General features: G+C 39.2%; 4 protein-coding genes across 5 annotated transcripts; 1 reads left to right on the top strand and 3 right to left on the bottom strand.

Moving 5' to 3' along the window:
* Positions 1-562: 562 nt before the first annotated feature.
* Positions 563-4,980, bottom strand: mmp21 (matrix metallopeptidase 21). The gene is made up of 7 exons (XM_026178439.1): positions 4,655-4,980; positions 3,613-4,520; positions 2,944-3,083; positions 2,697-2,838; positions 2,306-2,563; positions 2,044-2,216; positions 563-1,604 (listed from the first exon to the last, which is right to left on the bottom strand). Exons 1-7 carry the CDS (start codon positions 4,792-4,794, stop codon positions 1,299-1,301), a joined length of 2,067 nt encoding a protein of 688 aa, XP_026034224.1. The 5' UTR covers positions 4,795-4,980; the 3' UTR covers positions 563-1,298.
* Positions 4,981-5,171: 191 nt separating this feature from the next.
* Positions 5,172-8,463, bottom strand: uros (uroporphyrinogen III synthase). Of its 2 annotated transcripts, none has more exons than XM_026178437.1 (10): positions 8,268-8,463; positions 7,742-7,813; positions 7,571-7,654; positions 7,384-7,480; positions 7,173-7,247; positions 6,241-6,315; positions 6,051-6,134; positions 5,835-5,920; positions 5,658-5,756; positions 5,172-5,559 (listed from the first exon to the last, which is right to left on the bottom strand). In XM_026178437.1, the coding sequence occupies exons 2-10, from the start codon at positions 7,802-7,804 to the stop codon at positions 5,437-5,439; spliced, it is 786 nt and encodes a 261-aa protein (XP_026034222.1). In that variant the 5' UTR covers positions 7,805-7,813; positions 8,268-8,463; the 3' UTR covers positions 5,172-5,436. The 2 variants fall into 2 exon arrangements, with proteins under 2 accessions (XP_026034222.1, XP_026034223.1); XM_026178438.1 differs by lacking the exon at positions 8,268-8,463 and adding an exon at positions 8,108-8,256.
* Positions 8,464-8,604: 141 nt separating this feature from the next.
* bccip (BRCA2 and CDKN1A interacting protein) lies at positions 8,605-12,070 on the top strand. Its single transcript, XM_026178436.1, has 7 exons — positions 8,605-8,812; positions 9,096-9,170; positions 9,258-9,338; positions 10,262-10,351; positions 10,469-10,656; positions 11,258-11,426; positions 11,642-12,070. The coding sequence occupies exons 1-7, from the start codon at positions 8,672-8,674 to the stop codon at positions 11,810-11,812; spliced, it is 915 nt and encodes a 304-aa protein (XP_026034221.1). The 5' UTR covers positions 8,605-8,671; the 3' UTR covers positions 11,813-12,070.
* A 597-nt stretch (positions 12,071-12,667) lies between these two features.
* dhx32a (DEAH (Asp-Glu-Ala-His) box polypeptide 32a) lies at positions 12,668-20,111 on the bottom strand. The gene is made up of 11 exons (XM_026178435.1): positions 19,530-20,111; positions 18,720-18,913; positions 17,105-17,477; positions 16,776-17,015; positions 16,598-16,691; positions 16,093-16,242; positions 15,340-15,531; positions 15,017-15,157; positions 13,394-13,584; positions 13,119-13,306; positions 12,668-12,876 (listed from the first exon to the last, which is right to left on the bottom strand). The coding sequence occupies exons 1-11, from the start codon at positions 19,788-19,790 to the stop codon at positions 12,678-12,680; spliced, it is 2,223 nt and encodes a 740-aa protein (XP_026034220.1). The 5' UTR covers positions 19,791-20,111; the 3' UTR covers positions 12,668-12,677.
* Between the last annotated feature and the right edge of the window lie 1,394 nt (positions 20,112-21,505).

The following is a 21,505-nucleotide window of genomic DNA, read 5'->3' as shown; positions in this document are numbered from 1 at the left end:
GTTCCTTTGCTTGTAATTGATTTCTACTTTAATTTATTAATATAGCCTATAGAGCGCCTACAGCACAATGCTAGTTATCTGGGGCCCACCAGGAGCCTAATCTCTTAAGATGAGCTGAATTAATAAGCGTCTTCAAGTAACATATTGATTACAGAATCAATGCCTGTTTCTTTGCATCATGCTCAAATCATTATTATAAAATATAACAGTATTGTGGCACCTTGTTCAATCGTTTTACTTCAGTGCGCATTTCAAAAGGCTCTCTTTTGATTGATAGTGTGTCTTACATAATGAGAGGGCATTCAAAAATACGATGTCTCGATAGTTGTTTTCCACCACCTCCAGGTTGTTATTGATAGGGGTTATCTGATTCCCTCAGCCAAAAAACCCTATTGTAGTGGAAGAGTTGCTCTTAACTTTTAAGGGTTTTTAATAAAGACGAAGTTTCATGGCTTCCAGGTCACTTCTTTCGTTCTTTCTTTCATGCCTACAGGCAGATGTGGATTTCTACAAGTATAATTTACAGGAATTGAGAGTTTCGTACAAATATAGAATTATCAAATCATCCAGTCGTGCCAATAGGGACTAGTACATATCTACACCTCGATCATCAATCTAAGTTGAGAGAATAATGTTGTATCCCTTCCAGGCACATACTGTACCAAAAAGAAACAATCCGAGGATACAAATCTGATGTCTTTTTTTTCTTCAATATTGTTACGTCAAAGGAAAGATGCTTTCAATCTGTAATTTTACCCTGAAACCAGCTCTTCCACTTTGAGCAAAATTCTATTTTTATACACTCATAATACCACAAATCTTCTTAGAGGTTTTCTTAAGATTACATGTGACATAAGAAGTCACTTCACAGTACGCACAAGCCTGTTTTAATGTTATTTTGCACATTTGCCATTTGAAAGCATTTTCCTACACAGTGCACTTACAGTAAGCACATCAAATATCATTTTGAGCAGCTCAGCAAAACATTTATTGGCTTTATCTACATTATACATACATGTATTCTCTGAATATCTCAATAATAGGAAGTCCTTTAGGATTGTTTTTGTGGCAGAATGCATTCAGCACTGCTCCGAAAAAGAGAAAAGGAATGAAAGAGCAGCTGTTACATATATAAATAACACACCTCGGTGAAAATTAGCCAACAAAATTCAAAATTGTTGTTGTCTCCTAGAAATTAGACAGTTATTGCAGCTTGACAATATGTGTACATAAAACGAAATCAGTAGATCACATATGCAAACTTTAGCAAGCTCTATCACATCTCTGCTGCAACACTCTCAGCGGGTTAGTTTGAGTGCAGTGGGATGAACATTGCAGATATCAAACCAATGCTGATCCACCTCCTTATGTGGCAGCAGGCCATTTCGTGGCAGAAAGGGCCGTCGCCAGCGATCACGACTGCCCACTACTTGCCAGAAGCGTATGCCCTTGAGTAGAAAGATGGCATTGTGAGTGTAGGAGAAGTAGGCAGCGTCAATGTTGCCATCTGGATGGTCTGTGTTCACCACAGGAGGGAAAATGTCTCTGATGTTTTTTGGGAACCCTCTTGCCAAGTTGTTGGCTTCCATGCTGAATGCATACACCTGTTCAAAGAGATAATTGCTCTTTTTTTTGTTATGCAGAAATCAATTCAATTATACAATGCAAACAATTCACAGAGGAACTTTAGTGCATTTGTTTGCTTGAAGACATTCCCTCATAATCCTAAGAAACAATTAATTAGCTTGGGTTTTCTCCAGGACTCTGCTTTTTATATCTGCATGTTCTGCTAATCGGTATTGCTAGATTGCAAACCACAGATGGAAACAGTTTGATTAATGACCATTAAGCCTAAGCCACATTTTAAGTCTAAATAATGTATAATGTATAATGGTCTGTGTGTTTTAATATCGAACCACATCATTCCAGCTTGTCATTTAAGCACTTCATGAATATTTCCTAATTTACTTTCTTACTGAACCTCATGTCTTTGCTCTTGTATTAGTGTAATAATATCTGACAGCCAGGTAATATTGCACTTACAAGATTGTTTTTAAAGAAGTAGATGTGGGAGTCCCTCCTGTCATAAAAGGCTGTGTCAATAGGACTTGGCACCCCTGGGAATCCTTCAGAGATTAACCTCGGATAATGGTGGCCTTCAGAGTCTTGTCCAAACACCTGGTCGTTCTCACTATCATACCTCCAGAACTGAGTACCTGTAGATAAATAAGTTAATTACATTTTCACCAAGTATTCATTTGTTCACTAACTCTTTTCAAACAGTATAACTCTCCACTTAGTGTACCTCTGAAGAAATATACAGCATCTCTTCTCCTGGACCAGACATGGACATGTGCATCTACTCCATCCATTGGGATCCCATGCCAGCCAGTTTGCAGCGGAACTGGATCACCATAACGCGTTCTATTATTTCTGTTCTCATACAGCCAGTACCAGCCATCTCTCATGAAATAGGTGTTAAAGCGGATCACCACCTCCCCATAGGGTGTCTTCTCCTTTCTGATCCAATCAAACACCGTGTTGAACCGACCTTTACAGCCTCCTGGTGTCAAATGCAAGCACAACAGGTGGGGCAAAAAAAAGGGTTTGCGTCAGACAATTAGGGCAAAAATACAGCAAAGTGCATTTCTCTAAGAGTGTATAAGTAACCACTAGATGGTGCTGTAACCATGTACCATAGAGTTGCTGTATAGCTTTTCTGTCCATCCAGTCCATTTCAAAGCTGGACTCCTGCGGTAGATAGCTGGGCTGCATTATGGATCCGGGTCTATATATGTGAGGTAGACCCAAAACATGGCCAATCTCATGAACTGCTACCTGAACGGGTTTAATATTTTTAAGGCGTTGTTAGAGCAATGCGTTGTTAATCACTGGAATTATTTCAATCTGGCAGTTCCTTTGATCGTGCGGTAATATAATTACTTTGAGAAGGCTGATTCCACTGCCAACATTGGGAGTTGTGAAGTGCTCATCATCATCAAAGTGTATATCACCCAGGAACCAAGCATGGGCAAATTCTTGACCAGTGCCATCGAACTTCTGATTACATCCCAGATGCCTTCCTATGAAAGAATTTCACAACGATGCAATATGTTATTTGGCACAAAAAGGAGGTACAGTGGAAACATTAATGATCCTCTTCAGACATACATACACATGACCCTAAGAAGGGCCAGTCTAAGAAGACTGGTGGTGGTTTACTTAGTTTTTGTGTTTAATAAGCCTCATTAACAGATGTTTTATTAGTCTTAAACATATATGTGGCCAAGGAGATAACATCCTTTAACTTTTTTATCCTGAAATGAGAAATTAACCTTCACAGACTAGTGATGTGAAGGATCAAATCTAAACATTCCACATTTTATTCAGAAAAATAGTGATTTACATATCCACCTAACAAGTGAAAGATCCCCAGTGTCATCTCAGGAGAAGACACAAATCCTTTTGGGGTTGTGTCAGGAAGGGCATCTGGCATAAATCTCTGCCAAACCAGACATGCGGAGCTACCTGCTGTGGCCCCTGTGAATAAAGGAGCAGCCAAAAGTAGCTTTCATGCTGCAATGAAGCAAATAAACATTGACTAAAACCCACCTGTACCAAATCCCAGCCTGATGTCAACATCCTCCAATGGGGCATGTGTATCCTCCACAAATTCCAGTGGCGACACCTCACTCCACATCCTGAAAGCCAGTCTGAAGATATATCTCTGGTCGTCAATAGTCAGCTGGCTGCTGTAGCCTTCTCCTATCAGCCTCCAGTTTAACACCTTCTTGGAAAAAGCCATGTGGCCAGTTGGAGTCAAATCTCTCTTCCGCCTGCTTTTGGATATGAGACTTGCGAGAGGTTCCTTCTTGCGTCTCACTGCTTCACTCGGATGCGCGTTCGCACTGATATTCCCCGTTTGGCTGCCCGGTCTGCTGTCGTGCGAGCTGTTTAGGGAAGTGATCTTTAAAAGCTCCGTTGTATAATTCATGCTGGTGTCATTGGAAATGGCTGTGAACACACCGTCTGTATCATTAAAATTTAATATGTTGTCTTCAGAGAAATTTGCAGTACCTAAAGAAGTGCCACTGATTATGTCACTTGCTGTGTTGTTCCTGTTGGTCTCAGTAAAACTGTCAGTGGTACTGTTTTCAAAATCAAAGTCACCACTGCTCTGAGGTGCTGTAGTGATGACAGGGATGGTCAGACCAGTCTCTTTATCAGGGACTCCACACCTTGGTTTGTTCATTGCTAACTTGGTGGCCTCATCAAACACCCCTGTAACAGGCAGACCTGAAACCCTCTGAAACTCTTTAAGTGCTGAAATAAAGGCTTGGTTCTCATTTTGACGGCTATAGCCCTGCTGATCACCAGCTCGATGAGCAGCCCTCGAGTAAGACGCTGAGGTTCCCTCCTGGATTGTGGCTTGAAGATCGTCGAGGAAGTCACCACTGAAAGAGGTGTCTGAATCCTCAAACCGAACCTCCTCCCAGTTAACTGGCTTGATGAATCCATATCTAGAGAGAAATAACTAAAACAAGACACGGGTTACATTAGACAAATCCTGTGTCTGGTTAAATGGATGCTGACGTTTGAGAAACACAGGAAGTCAAAAAAGAAGAAAAAAAAACAATATACCTCAGCTGTGTACTTGTCTGTTATAGCCTGAGCTTTGTGAGAATTAAGTGTCTGTGTATCAGAATGATCCCGATTATGGAAAAGTTTCTCTGCATCAGTTGCGCTAATGTTGGTCAAAAAGAACATAAATATCAGCTGGATTAAATTCAGCATCGTGTCCTTTAGCGGTGTACTCCCAGGTCTATATGCAAGATGAGATGATGACGAGTGAGGAGCAACGCTGCTTTATAAGCAAATCCTTTGCTTCTCCACACCCCTCAGAGGTGTGACTCTACAGATGTAACCTGCTTTCTTCACCTCTGCGTGAAAAGTAAACTTTTACAATCTACAACTGCTCAATTTGACTCTTTCTCTGTGGTTATGTTATACAAGCTTCAGTGGTTTTAAATGGACTGCAGCTGATCCGTGGAAAGATGTTAAAACCTTCACTTTCATGTGGACAGTAAAAGACAGGGATGACCCCTGCAAGCACTGTGTTGAACAGGAAATAAACACACAAACACACACAAGCAATTACCACAGACAAAACCTTCAATATTATCACAATGATTGCCTTTTATTTTCTCAGTCATTTTCTTACATCATATAAAGCTAATTATAATTTTATCTTAGACTTTCCTGGCTCTGGTGCTGCAAAAAATAACTTTTTTCTTTCAGTGCAAAAATAGCAGAATCATGTGTCCAACAACAATAAAGATGAGCAGTAAACCAGTAAAATACACAAATAACAGTACATATTTACATGTATAATAACAACAAACACCAAAGATGAGGCAGGTGGATTTTAAAAGCTGGTCACTGCAGAGTTTTAGCTATCGCTATCGCCAGGTGTTCAGCTGTTGGCTTTTCTGCAGTGCAGCTGACACAAAGGCCTTCTGCTGCTATTGCATCTTGTGTAGTAGGCCCTATGGCTGCAAACTGGAAACAAAGACATTTATGTGAGTAAAGCTCTGTTAAGCACTTCAGATTCATGCATTATTTAAATCTATCTGTGTATGACTGTGAGGAAGATGCACCTTTATTTGAGTCAGCTGTTCAGCCGAGAGCCTCCGCACCACTTCAAGGCAAAACTTCACTCCTGATGGACTGAAGAAAGCTATGCTTGCTGGAATGCCCTATAAGCACACAAACAAATGAACAGCTGCTATATTGAAACAAATAAATAAATACAAGCAATAAGAATGACACTTTACCTGCTCTTTGAAATAGTTCTTTAGATTTTTCTCCAGATTGGGATGCTCTGCTGTTTGATAGACAGTTAATGTCTCTAGGGGCACTCCTGGAAACAAAGAAACAGATCCCAACAGTGATAAAGATAGTGCAATTATTATTTTATAATTAGAATAATCCCAATGGGAATTTTATCACCTTGACTTTTAATTGTCAGGCACAACAGGGGGAATGCTTACCATTTTCCCTTAAAGCCGTGGGCAAGACTTCCCTTTTGATTGAGCCACAGGGGAAAAAAAGCGGTGGGATATTGGTGGCCTCTCCTATGACGGGAATTATACGTGAGATCATATGAGTAATAAGAGCAATCATAAAATTACTATTAAAATTAAACTGTGAGGAATGTGAGACTCCAAATTTACGCCGTACGTTCAATAATAAGTCGTGATAGCACCTCTGCTGTCCCTGTGTCCTCTCCCAAAGGGTTCAGACCTAGATTCTGTACTGTATGGGATAAAAATCATGAAAAGGAAAAAAATTGATAAGCTTTACAGTAATGTGGTAAATTCTTGAACCACCCCACATTTATTTATATTTTGCTAGAAAATGGGAAATAGGCGCAGCGATGTTTTTAAAAGCAGAAAACACTAAAAAGACATTACGGTCTAGTCTTTTCTAAGTTATCTGCTATGTGTAGACACAACAATTGTTCATTCCTTGACTTGGGTGCATTTTTTTATACTTGATGCATTCATAGGCCAGTGTTAAGTGGCTTAACAACCAAACCACATTCCTCTGAAAATGGCACAGTACAAAGCCTGGATTGAAAATAAGTGGAAAAACCAGCAAATGTCAAAAGACAAATTTGAAAGACTTTCTGAAAGCCTGGATGAGTAACTCAAGAGCACTTTGAAGAATTACAAGGACGTCTGAGTCCTTGGAAGTAAAATACAAAGAAATGAGGGTGGCTCAATACTTTTGCACAGTCTGCTAAATACTGACATAAGAGTGTGGCAGAGAAAACACATTCAATCGTTTCAACTAATTCAATAACTAAATTAGAAACTCACTGAGAGACTCAAAATAAAAACCCACTGTCAAATGTTACTGAAAAGAAGAAGCTAAAGCACACATGTAGAAATTGTTGCACCTGCTTGTTTTGTAAAGACACAGAACAATCACTAACGACAAACTGTCACTTGTGTATAACAAATGGCTGAAGGTAGACAAAGCATTTCACACATCACTATGAGCACCAGGTGCCCGACACACTCTGGTGCAATTAGCACAAGTTTACAAGGAGCTCAAGACGCAAAGGAGGATTCTGGGAGAAATTACCTTTGTCCATAGATGTGACTCACCTAATGAAGCGGTGGCCTTCCCAACCACATAGATGGACTTGGTGTTCCATTTGTTTTTCACTGCTTTGTGCCATTCTCAAAAGCACAACATACACTGGGCATTACAGAAATGTACTACACAAACTTAACTTGTATTTTTAAGATCTTTACCAAAAAAAAGTCATTTATATCAATGATATACAGAAGCTTGGAGAAAAGTAATGTTTATCACCTTCCCTTCTTTCATCCTCTTCCAAACACATCCTTACAGCCTCCACTGCTCTTGGACTGGTAAATATGAGCCCACCGTATTTCTCTGGTTGGAAAAGCTGGAATAAGCAACAAATACATAAATCCATTGAATATGCAAACTGTTAAAATGAACGAATTAATGAAAGGACAATGGAACAACAATTTACCTTATCTGTCAAAGTGTTTAATGACACAAACTTAAAAGACAGCACCGGAAGTAGGGTTCCTTTATGTCCTCGTGATTCCAGCTCCTTCGGAGTGAAAATAATAACTGTTCAACTGACAAATTTTAAGAAACTGGTTAAAGGTTAGTTGATTTAACTGTAAAGGGCGTGTACCTTAATATAGGGATCAGGTCCAGACTCTCCATCTTTTGGTTCTTTAAGCAGCAATACACGCATCTTGAAACACTGGATTATTAAAATAACAAAGATGGTTAATTCCGAACAAACTAAGGTAAAATAGGTTTACTAAGGTCTGCAATAATGTAAAGTCACAGGCTTAAAGCTACAAAAACACTGAGGACAGTGGGTGTGAAGGCACTTTAAGCAACGTTACACCCTAAAACGGTCACATGCTGATAAGACTGTTGTTGAGTCATGATCATAAGACTGTACATGAACAGCGAATAAATTAAGCGAATGGGCCATTTTAGTTGAAAGTGTATGTTTAGTGTCTTCTTCCGTAAGAGTGTTCTTGTTTACCCTAGCAAGAGACGGTGCATGACAGACTATCTACGGTAGCCATTAACAGAACCTGTCTGTGATAAAGTGTGATAGAAGCGAATATTTTATCCGCGTATAGCTACAGTGACACGAAGTACAAACGGTGAAAAAGACGAAATATTAGGCAAAATTTATGTACCTCTAGTGTTCATTCAGACTTTCATCATCCACGGTCGAGGAGGGGAGACAGAACACTGTCTAATTTACTAACCTTGTAAAATAATCGTATTACAAGTAATATTACAAGAATGTGTTTATTTAATTTAAAAATATAGTATCAATAATTTAAATTAATATCTACTACACGTGACAAAGAGTTCGGGGGCATCTGAATTTATTTTCGTCCCCGTTTTATAGAATGGTTTATTCCATTTCACCAACAGGCGACAAGCCGACATTGAAGCTCTGAATGTGGATTTAATAAGCGGCAAGCCGTGTATATGTGGAGCCATAATGGCGGCTTCAGGGTTTTAGTTTCGTAGCTGATAGTTGCTAGTCTTTGCCCCGCCCACTTAGTAGACACGTGTGTTTTAAGTTTGCAGCATGGCTTCATTGGCTAAGAAAAGGGCAGTAGGTTTTGGTGAAAAACCCGAGGAAAGTGACAACAGCTCCGATGAGAATCCAGAGGAGGAAGACGATTCCGGAGAAGAGGACAGTGAGGCGTCAGATGAGGAAATTAATGAGGTAAAAGAACAAACACGTCTTAGAAGGGAGGCATGGCCTTGCTAACTAGTTAGCTAAGTCAGCAGTAGGGCTAATGTGAACGGGAATGCTCATGAAAATACTTTTTTGGTTAATCATGTGAGAAAAGAAATAACTAATATACTAGAAAATGTTATTTCGAAGATACTGTACTTGAATACGCTGTAATAAGTTAACCCTGTGAAACTCATATCGGAAAGTTTCGCACAACTAATCAGAGAATGGGTTACAATAAAACTTGCAATTACGACTTCTACGCTTTCAGGAGGTCGTTGTAGACTTTGAAGCTCACACCATCTCAGACAATGACTTCAACGGCATAAAGAAGCTGCTGCAGCAGGTTTGGGTTCACTATTGTTATTTCACGTTTCAAATACTGTGTGCAAGCAGCTGTCACTGACGTCATTTCTGTTATGTTTGGATCCAGCTTTTCTTAAAAGCTCATGTGAATACATCAGAGATGACAGACATCATCATCCAACAAAATCATGTTGGAAGTGTCGTCAAGGTGAGTAACTCGGTAGTTAAATATAAAAAGGATTTGTTCATTATTTTTGTTTATTTCTCCAGTTTCAACCCAAAAACAGCTGTGCTCAGAAGTTTACATACATGATCAAGGAAATATATGTTATGAAAATTTGGGCTTTCAGTGATTTCTTTGAACTGTTCATCTTAATGCAAACTATGCATACTGCACACATCTTAATGACTTAAAAAAAACTGCATTTGGGAGTGCATGTTAGAATTTCTTTTGGAGTTTTATTAATCCAAATGGGATCAGAAGCAAACATGAGGAACCAAAGGGCTGAAATATATACATACATTTATTTACATTTTTGATTAGGGGTGTTGAAGGTTATACAGTGTCTTGACTAGATGAGGCCAAGGCCTATTTATCTTATTTGTAATCATTATTTACTACAACTGGTAGTTTATTTTTAACAGCAATACTAGAGCAGTTATTCGAATGTGGGACTACTTTGCCAACATCTGGACAAAGACTTAAACTGTCACCCTGAGATGAGTTGTTTTGAGAGTTGTTTTGGATGTTCAGGAACCACCAAAGTTCAAGCCGTGAACTGGAAACTGCTGGAACACCAGCGTCAATTCACTGTCCACAGAGAATCCTTTGAACCTAAGAACACTATACCGGTACTTTCAAACATGGTGGTGGCAGCATGATGCTCTGGAGCTGCTTTGCTGCTAACAGCATTGCTACATTGTACAAAGTGGATGGCAACATTAGGCTGGAATAAATTCAAATTTGTGCACCAAAGTGTTTTCTTTTTTAAAAGATTTATGTTGTGCAATCATTCCACCAGGAAAAGGAACAGGGAAAAAAATCATTTAAAACCCAAGCTTGATATTCATGCTCATTCACATTCATTTCTTAGCAGCTGTTTATTTACTTGTCTCTCTACTATGCTCCAGCAAGCTGAGGTGCCCGAAGACAGCGACGATGATGACGACCCAAATGAAGTGTTTGGCTTCATCACCATGCTCAACCTCACAGAGAGAAAGGTCAGATGACTAGCAAACTAAAACGAATTAGTCTTGAATGGGCTGGAATATGTCAGTGTTTTTTGTTTTGTTTTTTTAAATATAAATTGTCATACCTACGTGTGGAACTGTTCACAGGGTGTACAATGTGTGGAGGAGGTGAAGGAGCTGATTGTGGATCAGTGTGAGAAGAATGCTTCTCATATTGTGACAGAACAGCTGGAGAAGATCTTTAATGATAACAGCAAGCCTGTGGGGCTGCTGCTAAGTGAGCGCTTCATCAATGTGCCTCCACAGATTGCCCTTCCACTGCACAAACAGCTCCAGTAAGTTCTGCTTTACCTTCTCATTCCATCTTTAGTGTTTTGTTATTGGAGTGAGAGCAGGTAGAAGATGGTCAGGATGGTGTTTGAAAACATTGAAATAAGACAGAACATGTGCAATACTTTGCAAATCTTATAAATCAGCATTTTATTCACAGTAGAATGTATGAAATATATCAAATGTTTAAACTGAGACCTTTTTAGTATTGCATGAAATATATTAGCAGCAACACATCTTAAATGTTGGGACAGGTCCATGATTACTATAGTGTAGGATCCCCTCTTAACAACTGTTGAACATCTGGGAACTGATATTTACCAGTTAACCTAATTGGCTATAAATGATTCCAGCTTTTTCTTTTTAATACCACTTACTTTTCCCCCTTTTTATTGCTCTCATCCCAACGTTTTAATACATGTTGCGGTCATCAAATTCAAAATACTTTTTTTATTTTATTTATGAAACATTTGATGTTTTGTGTTCTATTAATAAAATATGGTGGTGAGATTTGGAAATGATTCCATTCTGTATTTATTTTTAATAGAAACTAGGAAAAACATCCATTTGTGTGGGTTAAAAGATTTTCATGTTACGGTCCTTTAGGGAAGAAATCGCTGAAGCTCAGAGGACAAATAAGCCCAGTGGGAGGTGCCACTACTGCCTGATTATCAGCAAGACCTGTAGAGAAGAGACCAAGAGCATCCCAGCCACAGGAGGAGCTCCCAAAGAGGAATACATGTTTGTCAATGCAGAGGAGGAATTCTTTTATGAGGTAAAGCGGGGGGAAAAAAACCTGCACAGATTTCAAGGTTTTAACTAAATATTTATTATACACAGGGCTACTTACTTAACAGTATCTGGGTAATAATACAGCATTTCGTTAACTCATGTCAAACTTCAGATAAATATTTATTTAAACAGCCATCTGATAACCTATTCAATATATTTATACTCTGATTTCAAGCCTGGTCCGTGTTTGCCTTACAGCAAGCCATCTTGAAGTTCCACTACACAGTCCAAGAAGAGGCAGACTCCTGTTTAAGTGGGAGGTGGTCATTTACGGATGTGCCCATGAAGCCTTTTAGGACTGTGATGCTGATACCCACAGACAGAATGCCTGCCATCATGGAGAAACTCAAAGAATATCTATCAGTGTGACCTTCACAATAAACCAAGACACCTATGGACACAGTGACAGCTTTCAAGCTTCTGAAAAACATTCAGTATATTCAATTTTTGTACAGTTGACTTTAGGAATGCGTGTATTCATATTTAGAATATGTAGGGCGATAGTTTACCCATTTTTAGAAATTTTAAAGACAGTTTGTACAAATTGTAAAGACATAGGGAATAATCGCATACTTGAATACTGGAAGAAACTACATGCAACTGCATATCAAAGGTGTTTATAGGAAGACTTCAAAATGAGATGAGTTTGGTGTTAAGTTGTGGTAAACAGAAGAATGGGAGTAATGGCTACAGAGCAAATGAGTGGTATTGTAACACTGTAGGTATGTGGTTTTTAACATTCAGCTACGTGTTTCATCCCTTCAAGAGCAGACTTTCCTTGATGTACGTTCTAAGATAAATGAGCAAAGCACAGTTATTCTGAGCAAGTTGTTTCATACGTATTTCAGCTTTAAAATCAGATCCTTGGATGTGAAGGTATACTGGCATTTACAACTTTGCATAATAGGGAAGTACATAGGAGACAAATTACTTTCTGCTCGAACATATTTTTTTTTGCCTGTGAGGTATATCAAATGACAGTGCGCATAAAGTCCACACCTAAGCAGTGTTGCGGAAAACCCCCTCACTCATTGTTTTTAGATCACAACTATTAAACTGCAAACTTTTCTATATTTACAGCACAGACATCTTTGCCTTCTCAGCACTGTAAGCACATTGGGTAGTACACATGAGTAATTTAATGTAATAAATTAAGCTTTACTGTATTAATTATACAAATGTCTTACAAGCATTCATGCATTTGCAGTCTAAATTTGTGATTTTTTTTTTCAGTTTACTGAATCATACATCTGTCATACGTCTGTGTCACTGCTGCACAGCCACTGTTTACGTCACCACTTGTTGTTGCAGCTTCCTGTTTCTTCTCTTTGCGGTTTTTGGATCCCTGTGGGTCCAACATGTCTTGCAGTATATCTTTGCTTTCGCTAGGGGGCAGATTGTAGAAGAAGTACAGTGGTGCAATTTCAACGAACCTAAAAGAGAAATTTGAAAACCAATATTAAATGTAAAACATTTGTGTCAACACAAGATATTGTGTAGATAAAGAGATTAAAAATATTCAAATTAAAATGAGATCAAATGGCTCATGCTTACTGCAGTAATAAACATGTTTGTTTTACCTCTGCACTACACGACAGGTAATCCTTGAGACCTCAGTTCTAATCTGTACACAACTGTTCTGATGGGGATTTGGGGTAAAAATCAATTGACTTACGCTTGCGGGGAAATTTCCGAGACTATTCTCATGCAGTTTTCTGAAAGGATGTACTCATTGAAAACAACCCACTCAGGCAGTCCCAGCTTGTGTGACTGAGCCCCGTAGCAGGAGTGTGGGTGCACCTGGGCCATGTGCTTATGTGCAAGAATGAAGTAGTTGCCTGATCCGTCCACATCTCGAGCAATCTGGGAAAAGAACAGGCCTCGTAAACTTGAACACAATTGAATTGCTGGAGGTAAATTCATTGATATTGACATTTTGTTTTTCTGTACCTGCATGAAGAATCCAGCCAGCAGAGCTCTTTTGATGTTGTGAGTGTTGGTCTTGGTTCCAAAGGAGGGTTCAGAAATGGGGAGCTCAATTCTGTTCAGTGTGTCAGTCAACTCTGATCTAATGGAATCGGCTGTCCTCAACGCAGAATGATCTAGAAAATAGTCCTGGCACCACTTTTCAGTAGTCAAATCTGGGAGAAAACATCATGCACAGAGAGAGAAGCGCTGTGGTCAGCAGTATTTACGTCAAGTTTCTATCACAGTAAAAACAGTTTAATTCCTAATGCCTTTTAAATAGATCAGATTGAGTGGAAAAATGACAATGTGGAGGTAATTAATTAATTAATTAATTCAAGAGTATCGTAATATGATTTACTAAAATTTCAAGCAGTTTGCCTCTCGGAATCGAAAGTTTGTTCTTGGGCTTAAATGAGAATGCATTTGGTATTAACATACACATTTTAGCTTTTTTTAAAAACATTTTTAATGTCTTCTTTTAACTGTTTTTTGCGTTAATTTTTAGAATAGATAGTTTATTCTGATCCATCTGGTTATAATTCTTCATGAAACTGAAATGTAACATCTGTCCCATAGGATAACACAGTCTTTGAATCTAGTTTTAATTTACCACAGTAGAGAACAAAGATCAAGTCATCAGTTATTTCATTAGGTACACCTGTTTCACCACCTGCTCATTGATGCAAATACCTTAATTTATCAAATCACATGGCAGCAGCAGCCCAATGCATTTAGGCATTTAGGCATGGTCAAGGTGACCTAGCTGAAGTTCGGAGCGAGCATCAGAATGGGGAAGAAAGATTAAGTGACTTTAAATGTAGTATGGTTGTTATTACCTGACGGGCTGGTCTGAATATCTCAGAAACTGCTGATTTTGCCAAAATGGGGATTTTTCCACACAACAATCTCTAGGGTTTACAAAGAATGGCCAAAACAGTAACAACAAGTGAGGGGCACACTGTTTCGACCTGATACAAAAGCAACAGTAACTCATATAAGCACTTGATTCAACCAAGGTATGCAGAAGATCATCTCTGAATGCACAAATGTTGAACTTTGAAGGAGCAGAAGACCACACCAGATTTAAGAGCAAAAAACAATTGAACTAAATTGCTACAATTTGCACAGGCTCAACAAAATTGGACAATGGAAGACTAGGAATGTTGAGTCTGTTAAGCTTTGGTTTCCGCTCTGAAATTTGGATGGCATAAACACCACGAATGCATTAATTCATCCTGCCCTGCATCAACAGTCCAGGCTGCTGGTCTAAGGGATATTTTCTTGGCACACTCTCCGCCCCTTACAACCAATCAAGCATCATTTAACTGCCGCGGCCTACTTGAGTATTGTTACTCACCGTGTCTATCCCTTTATGACCACACTGTACTGGCTCATTATCTTGGCTGCTTCCAGCAGGATAATGTTCAAATAAATAAAGCTCAAATCATCTTTAATCTGTTCCTTGAACATTACAGAGGAATGTTTCCAGCACCTTATTGAACCAATGCTATGAAGAAATAAAGCTGTAAGGTATAAATAATGAAGTGGCTGATGAGACTTATCTCTTGAAGAGAATAGATTGGTTCTGTTCAATGACAGTCTTACATTGTTCTCTCTGGTTTTGTTTGTAGGCGTTGTAGATGTTTATGAGGGTGAAGTGATCTCCTTCAGGGTGCTGGAACTTCCTGTGACACTGGACTGCCTCGTGGCTCATGGCAGCAGGCGGCTCCACAAAGCAGCTTGGTGCTAAAACACAACAACAAACAAGGTCGACTTCACTGAGAGAAACCACTCTCACCAAAGAGCATCAGAAACTGCAGATGAGCCAATACTACGCTGTCCACCTGGTGATTCTACAAACCAGTCAAAGGATCCTCACTTGTAACTAATCTTAAATTCTGGAATGGGAAAATGTAAAACGTACGTACCTGACAACATGGCTGTGATTGTCAGCATCTCACTCACACAGTCAAACTCGCAGGATGCTAGCAGCGCTTTGGCCATCTGAGGTTCCAGAGGGATTTCAGACATTATGATGCCAATTTCAGACAAGTTGCCATCATCGTCTAAAGCTGCAAGGTAATCGAGCTCCTCCAGTGCCTGCATGAGACCCTCTGGATCTGCAACAACAAATGGAATATTTTAAAATTTCACACATTTCATTGCTATATCTATTAAGGGGGATAAAATATCAACAGCAACTTGTGTCATCTGAATAATCAAAGACACACTCATCACAAATCAAATGCCTTCGGCTTTTATTTCTTTCCTATAGAGAAAATATAATTTATATAGCAAGTGCCTTTTGTCCCACATTTTCAAAAAAATATTACAGCACTTTTGGCATGGACTTCCTTTTCATTGTGCTCGTCTGGCACTGCAATACATGAGACATGTTGTGTAATCGTTAATGAGCTGGCCTCTTCTGTTCATGTTAGGGTGGGTCAGAGCACAGACAATGGTTAGTAGCTGGGCTGTCAGCTCAGCTAAGTCATGGATGACTGGGCTCAAACAGCTACACAGAGCCCTTCCTGAGTCAAAAACCTCCCACATGCGAATCTTTGGCTTGGGTTGTGAGAGAGATGCTGTTAGTGGGAACCAGTAAAAACTAAAATAAAGAACAAAACTTCTTGTTGTCCTGCATGTGTTCCAGTGGCAACACCTCTGGACAGATATTTTACCTGGTCTGTCGATGAAACTGCACTGTCCAAGGCCTGCTATCTCCATCCTTTTGAGGAAAAGAACTGTCGGTGTAATGTTGGACTCCAAGATCTGTGGGGAGTTCTCTGCAGAAGTTAGGCTTGCTTCTGGATACAGGCAGAAGCATTTACCTAGAGGAAAAAAATCAGTAAAACCGTTGCACTTAAATTTTGTGTTTGTTTATTTTGCTTTTTTTAAATAATGCTGGGAAGTTTTTTCTTTGGCTTTCTTAAGTCCAAATATTAATTAATATTGTAATATGTCCAAATCTGCAAGTATGAAAATTATCCAAATGAATGAAAGGATGATAAATTAACCAGTCTGCTTTAGTCTTTTCTGTTGTTTCTAACCCAAGAAGCATCAGATTTAGTTACCAAAGATGGCAGCTTACATTTTTTCAAAGAAGAAACTTTTTAGATAACTGCTTTAAGTATTGCCAAGTGAGGAGATGACATGACATTATACCATATCAGATCGTCCTTATACCTGATGGTCCAGACAGCTGCTTGCGAATGTCTGCCTGGCATTGACTGATGGGTTGAAGGACCTCTGAGCTAGCTCTTACTCTCGGATTGTACACCTTTACATAAAAGTAAAAACAGTGCTAATTAATATCAGAGGAATGCTCATTTAAGATTGCTACATCACTTTGGAATTAACTTACCATTTTCTTCTGGACTCCTGTGTCAATGACAAATTTGACAGACTCTGTAGCCCACCATGCATCCTCACCTTGACGGGTACTGAGAAAAACCTTTCTGGACTTTGTGGAGCATGACTGCTCAGGCAGGACAGGAAGTAGCCCTCCTTGGCCTGAGCACAGGACTACAAGTACCATTTGTCCCAACTGTCCACCCAACCTGGTCCCTTCTCTTTGGAGTATACTATAGGCACAGTGGACCTCCTGCAGGAGGTAGTGGGAGCGAAATTTAAACCAGATCACAACAGGCATTAGCACAGTCAAAGAGCTGTTTGAAATATAAAATCTTTTACCTCAACTGAGCCTAAAAATACAAAAACATCTCCACCCTCTTTGGTCCGATGGATCTCCAGCACGAGTCTCAGTGTTGAGTAGAAGTAGTCTTTGTTGCCGTTGTTGCTGTGCACAACTTCAGCAGTGCATGAGGACTCTAGACTGATATGCAGGACACTGCCATAATGTCTCAGAAGCTTGTCTGTCATGGGCGGCACAGTGAGAACCACCACCCTGAGCTCAGGCCTCTGCAGCAGGATGTCCTTGAGGAGACCCAACAGAATGTCTGTGCCAACCGTCCTTTCATGGGCCTGGTCAATGATTATGACCCCGTAGTGCTCAAGAAAAGGGTCAGACATCATCTCTCTCAGCAACATATCATCAGTGCAGTACCTGATAAACCAAAGTGATCAGGAGGGTTAATAATAGAGGTTTATAAAACAGGAATAAGATACGGTCAATTTGCCACCATTTTGCTTGAGCCTGTTAGTTAAAAGTACACACAGCACAGCCCCCCCCCCCCAACACACACACACACTTGGGAACAGCTAAAACCCTTTTAAGTTTTAAGTCTTAATTTTTTTGCAGCTGCTGATTTAAACATCTAGCAGTAATATTATCTTTTATGTAAAGTGGATCTCTGGCTGACTGGTGAGACCAGTATTTACCCTCTTTTAGCTCCCTTTCATTTCTCCGTGTCATACTCCTAAATATTATCTGGCTCTTTAGCTTTACACCATGCTGTGAAAATGATGCACATATTCTATAAAATAAGTGAGAATAGGGGTCATTTGCACATGGCACTGTAGGAAATAACACTCAGAGATGATCGTTTCTATTACTAACATTTACTTGATTAAAACTAGATCATGTGCAAAGCCCAGCACAAGTTTCAAAAGCAAAAAGTGTTTAGTGTGCATTGATATATTAGATGCAGTACTGTGCAAAAGTCTTGAGCCATCTTTCATTTCTCTCTATATATACACATCTCATTTTACTGGGAAAATGGATAATAGGATACTGTAAAAACAGAGTTTGTACATTTCTAATGTGGTTAAAAGTCAATATTTGGTGCAACCACCTTCACTCTTCTACATACCCTGAACTCTCTCAGTCAAGCTTTCACGTCATTTCTTTAAGTTAGCTTCACAAACAGTTCTCCAGGCTTCTTGAAGGACATTCAAAGCTCCTCTTTGGATGTTGGCTGCCGTCTGACCCTTAGTATCGATACTAAGGGTCAGACGCATCTTTCAAGCGTTATGGCAGGTCTTCTTAAAGATTTACATATCTTTAGGTCTACCACTTCCTCTTTTGTCCTCCACTTGTCCAGTTTAATATTGCAATATTTCGGAGGATTCTACTACTGAGTGTTTGACATTTGGGACAATAACATAACATAACAAGAGTCGTTGAATATTAGGCTATACAGATATGCGCATAATTTCCTTTGAACTGGTCGACTTTATTTAGATCAAGAATGAGCTCTGTCCTTTGTCAGCAGTGAGCTTCCATCAATTAATAAGGAATAGAGGAAAGGAAAAAATTTAAGAATGAAAGGGGAAATTTGTGGATTATATTCAAATGATAGTCCACTGCTGGCAGTGAAATAGACACAGTAAGAGCTCATTAACAAACCTCAAAACAGTGTCAGAGGAGCAGCAGGTCTCCAGAGGGATGGTGTAACCAACTTCATGGCCTATGTTGACGTCCATTTCATCAGCGACACGCAAGGCCAGATCTACAGCCTGCTGTTTGCCGGTCTGAGTGCACACAACCATACCATGCTGATACTGGGCAGACAGACAGAACTCTGCACACCACTGAGGGATCTGAAAGAAGATCATTGATAAAAGCTTAAAAAGTCTTTATAGTAAAATATGATTCAGGACATCAGTACTACCTCAAATATTAAACAAGAGAATGTTTTCTACCACATCAGCTGTTTTTTCTCACTCACAAGAGTCCTTTTCAGATTATCCCAACAGCTTTTGTTTGAGCACACAGCAAAACAAACTGTGACAGGAGATATCCTATGCTATTATCGCTCATAATGCAAAACTGCTTTGGCAGCATGTGTCGGCTCCAGCGGATCAGGGCTTAGCAGCTGGAGGTCCCCTAACACCCCTGCTGGAGCCTTTGTGCAGACTGATGGTCAGGCAGACAGGAGTTTACACAGCTTCACAGTGACACAACATCATCTGCTGAGCTGGGCAGCTTCTGTTCACACAAGCATGGCAACACTGAGTGACAAACGGTAGTCCTAAATATATCAAATCGCAGGGAACATTGGATTAAGCATGTGTAATTTATACAATGTAGGTTATGCTCTGGTAAACGCCCCATTATTATGAAGCTCCACATTCATCCTGTACATAAGTCCAGGTTCATAAATTGAATGTAAAAATTTCCTTACTAAAATAATAATAACACTGACTACACTCTTACCTGTGTACTCCTGCCAGTCTTTGCTGCCCCGGACACAATAACCAGCTGGTTGTTTGCAAGAGCATCCTCAAACTGACATCTGACCTTCCACACACTCAGAGTTTTCCTCTCCTTCAGTAACTTGTAGTAACGCGAGGAAAAGGGCAATCCATCGAACTGATTTAACTCCAGATCATCTCCAAATCCAAAAGTGTCTTCTGCGGGACTTTCTTCACGGTCAGGACAAACGTTCGGCTCTGCCAAATTATTTTCCTCCCACATGACATACGGGTTTATCAGGACTAGTGCGCATTAAGTTTTCTTCTTCCACTCCAACTACAGGTCCATTCTTCTCAAATCGGAAGCATAGAAAAACAGACTGTGTGCCTTTCCATCTGGCGTTTAAAAAAAACAAAAATCCCACGCTATGTTCGCGTATTTGGACGGAGTACAAGGTGAGAGAATCCTTTTGCTGAGGCTTTTGTTTTTAATGTTTTACTTAAAGCTGTTCAAAGTTCGCAGCTGTCCACTTTGGAGCTTGGTGCGCGCAATGTCCATCGGTGCGTAATTTCATCTCAGCGTGGTTTCACACGTGTTTTGATTTGCGTAGAGCTTCACATGCACCAATAAGCACGTCCGAGAGACTGTCATAATCGCCTGCATATTATCATGAAATCACGTGTAAAGCAGTGAGGACACTTATGGCGTCGTTGTTGCCACCAGTAACAATATCTCTAAAAATATCTTTTCATGTAACGTTGAAAGGTACAAGCTCATTAAAGTGTATTAGAATTTCAGCAGTAGTCAGCAGGCTGTATATAGATGATTATTATTGTTTTTATATTTAAATGTTAGCTGGAATTCCATTTTTAACTTTATTTAATGTTACAATTATATTCTTACATAATTGGCGTTCATTTACAAATCACCTTACCTTTATCAGAGTAATAAATGAAACTATTTCAGCTCCTGATAAACAGCAAATCTGTAAAAAATAGAGCTAAAGCTCCTGAGAGCAGCCAAAAACAGATATGTCAGTAATTTTGATCATTATTTAAAGCTTTTAAACCCAATGTTTAGACACTTCACTGAGGTGACACTACGTCTCACCCACTGACAAATAAAATGTGACTAATTAGAAAATGCTGGCTGAGGCTGATTTCAAAAGCTCATCAGAAACATTTGTCTTCGTTAGCGCGCGGCCTCAATTTCTTATCAACAAGAGATTTCCTCCCCAAAGTTTCCTTTCAGTATCCTTTTAATTACACACAACCACTTAACTCCACCACATCACTGCAAGCGAATCCTGATAGTAAGCAGTTCTATTGATTTAAGCCTTATTTCTATCCCCTATGGAGACCTTGTCAAATTGCTTTAAGAAAAAAGCTCACAGCATTAAAATGAGATAAGCTTTTACAGCAAGTATGAAGCCTTAGACTTTTCTGAAAATAAATGCTGCTCTAAAATGTTAGATCACCCTTATTATAATGTTTATTATTTGAAATGTAATTTAAAATTGGTTTAATAAGCATAAAAAGTGCCAGAGGGTTCTGACACTGAGGTTTTGAAATGTGAAGCTGGATGAAATCTTTTTGTATTTACACTGGCTCAGGCTTGTGGAATGAACATGTCATTGTTTTTTTCAGTTTTGAATCTTTAATTGATGAGTTCAAGTGTCGCCTGTGTTTCTGTGAATGTAATAAAAAAAGCATAAAAAGTCAATAACAAATGTTTTCAGTGTAAAAAACAGGTTTACTAATACTGATTGTTTAAAATACCATGATCAGACACAGACACTTTAAGTGTTTTTTTGTTTTTGTTTTACATATGATGCCTTAAAGAACAATCCTTAACAAAAATTCTCCATGAAAAAAAAATGTGCTCACCTGTAACACAACATACAAAGAACATACAATGTAACATACAAACAGGTCTCTATTAGGCATAGACAGACAGCATTGAAAAAGCAAAGTAAATAAAGCAATGCATGTAAAACT

This window comes from Astatotilapia calliptera, chromosome 8 (assembly GCF_900246225.1).
Source record: "Astatotilapia calliptera chromosome 8, fAstCal1.2, whole genome shotgun sequence".
Taxonomy (NCBI): domain Eukaryota; kingdom Metazoa; phylum Chordata; class Actinopteri; order Cichliformes; family Cichlidae; genus Astatotilapia; species Astatotilapia calliptera.
Note: the sequence above shows the minus strand (reverse complement) of the source record. Positions and strands in the feature narration are given on the sequence as shown.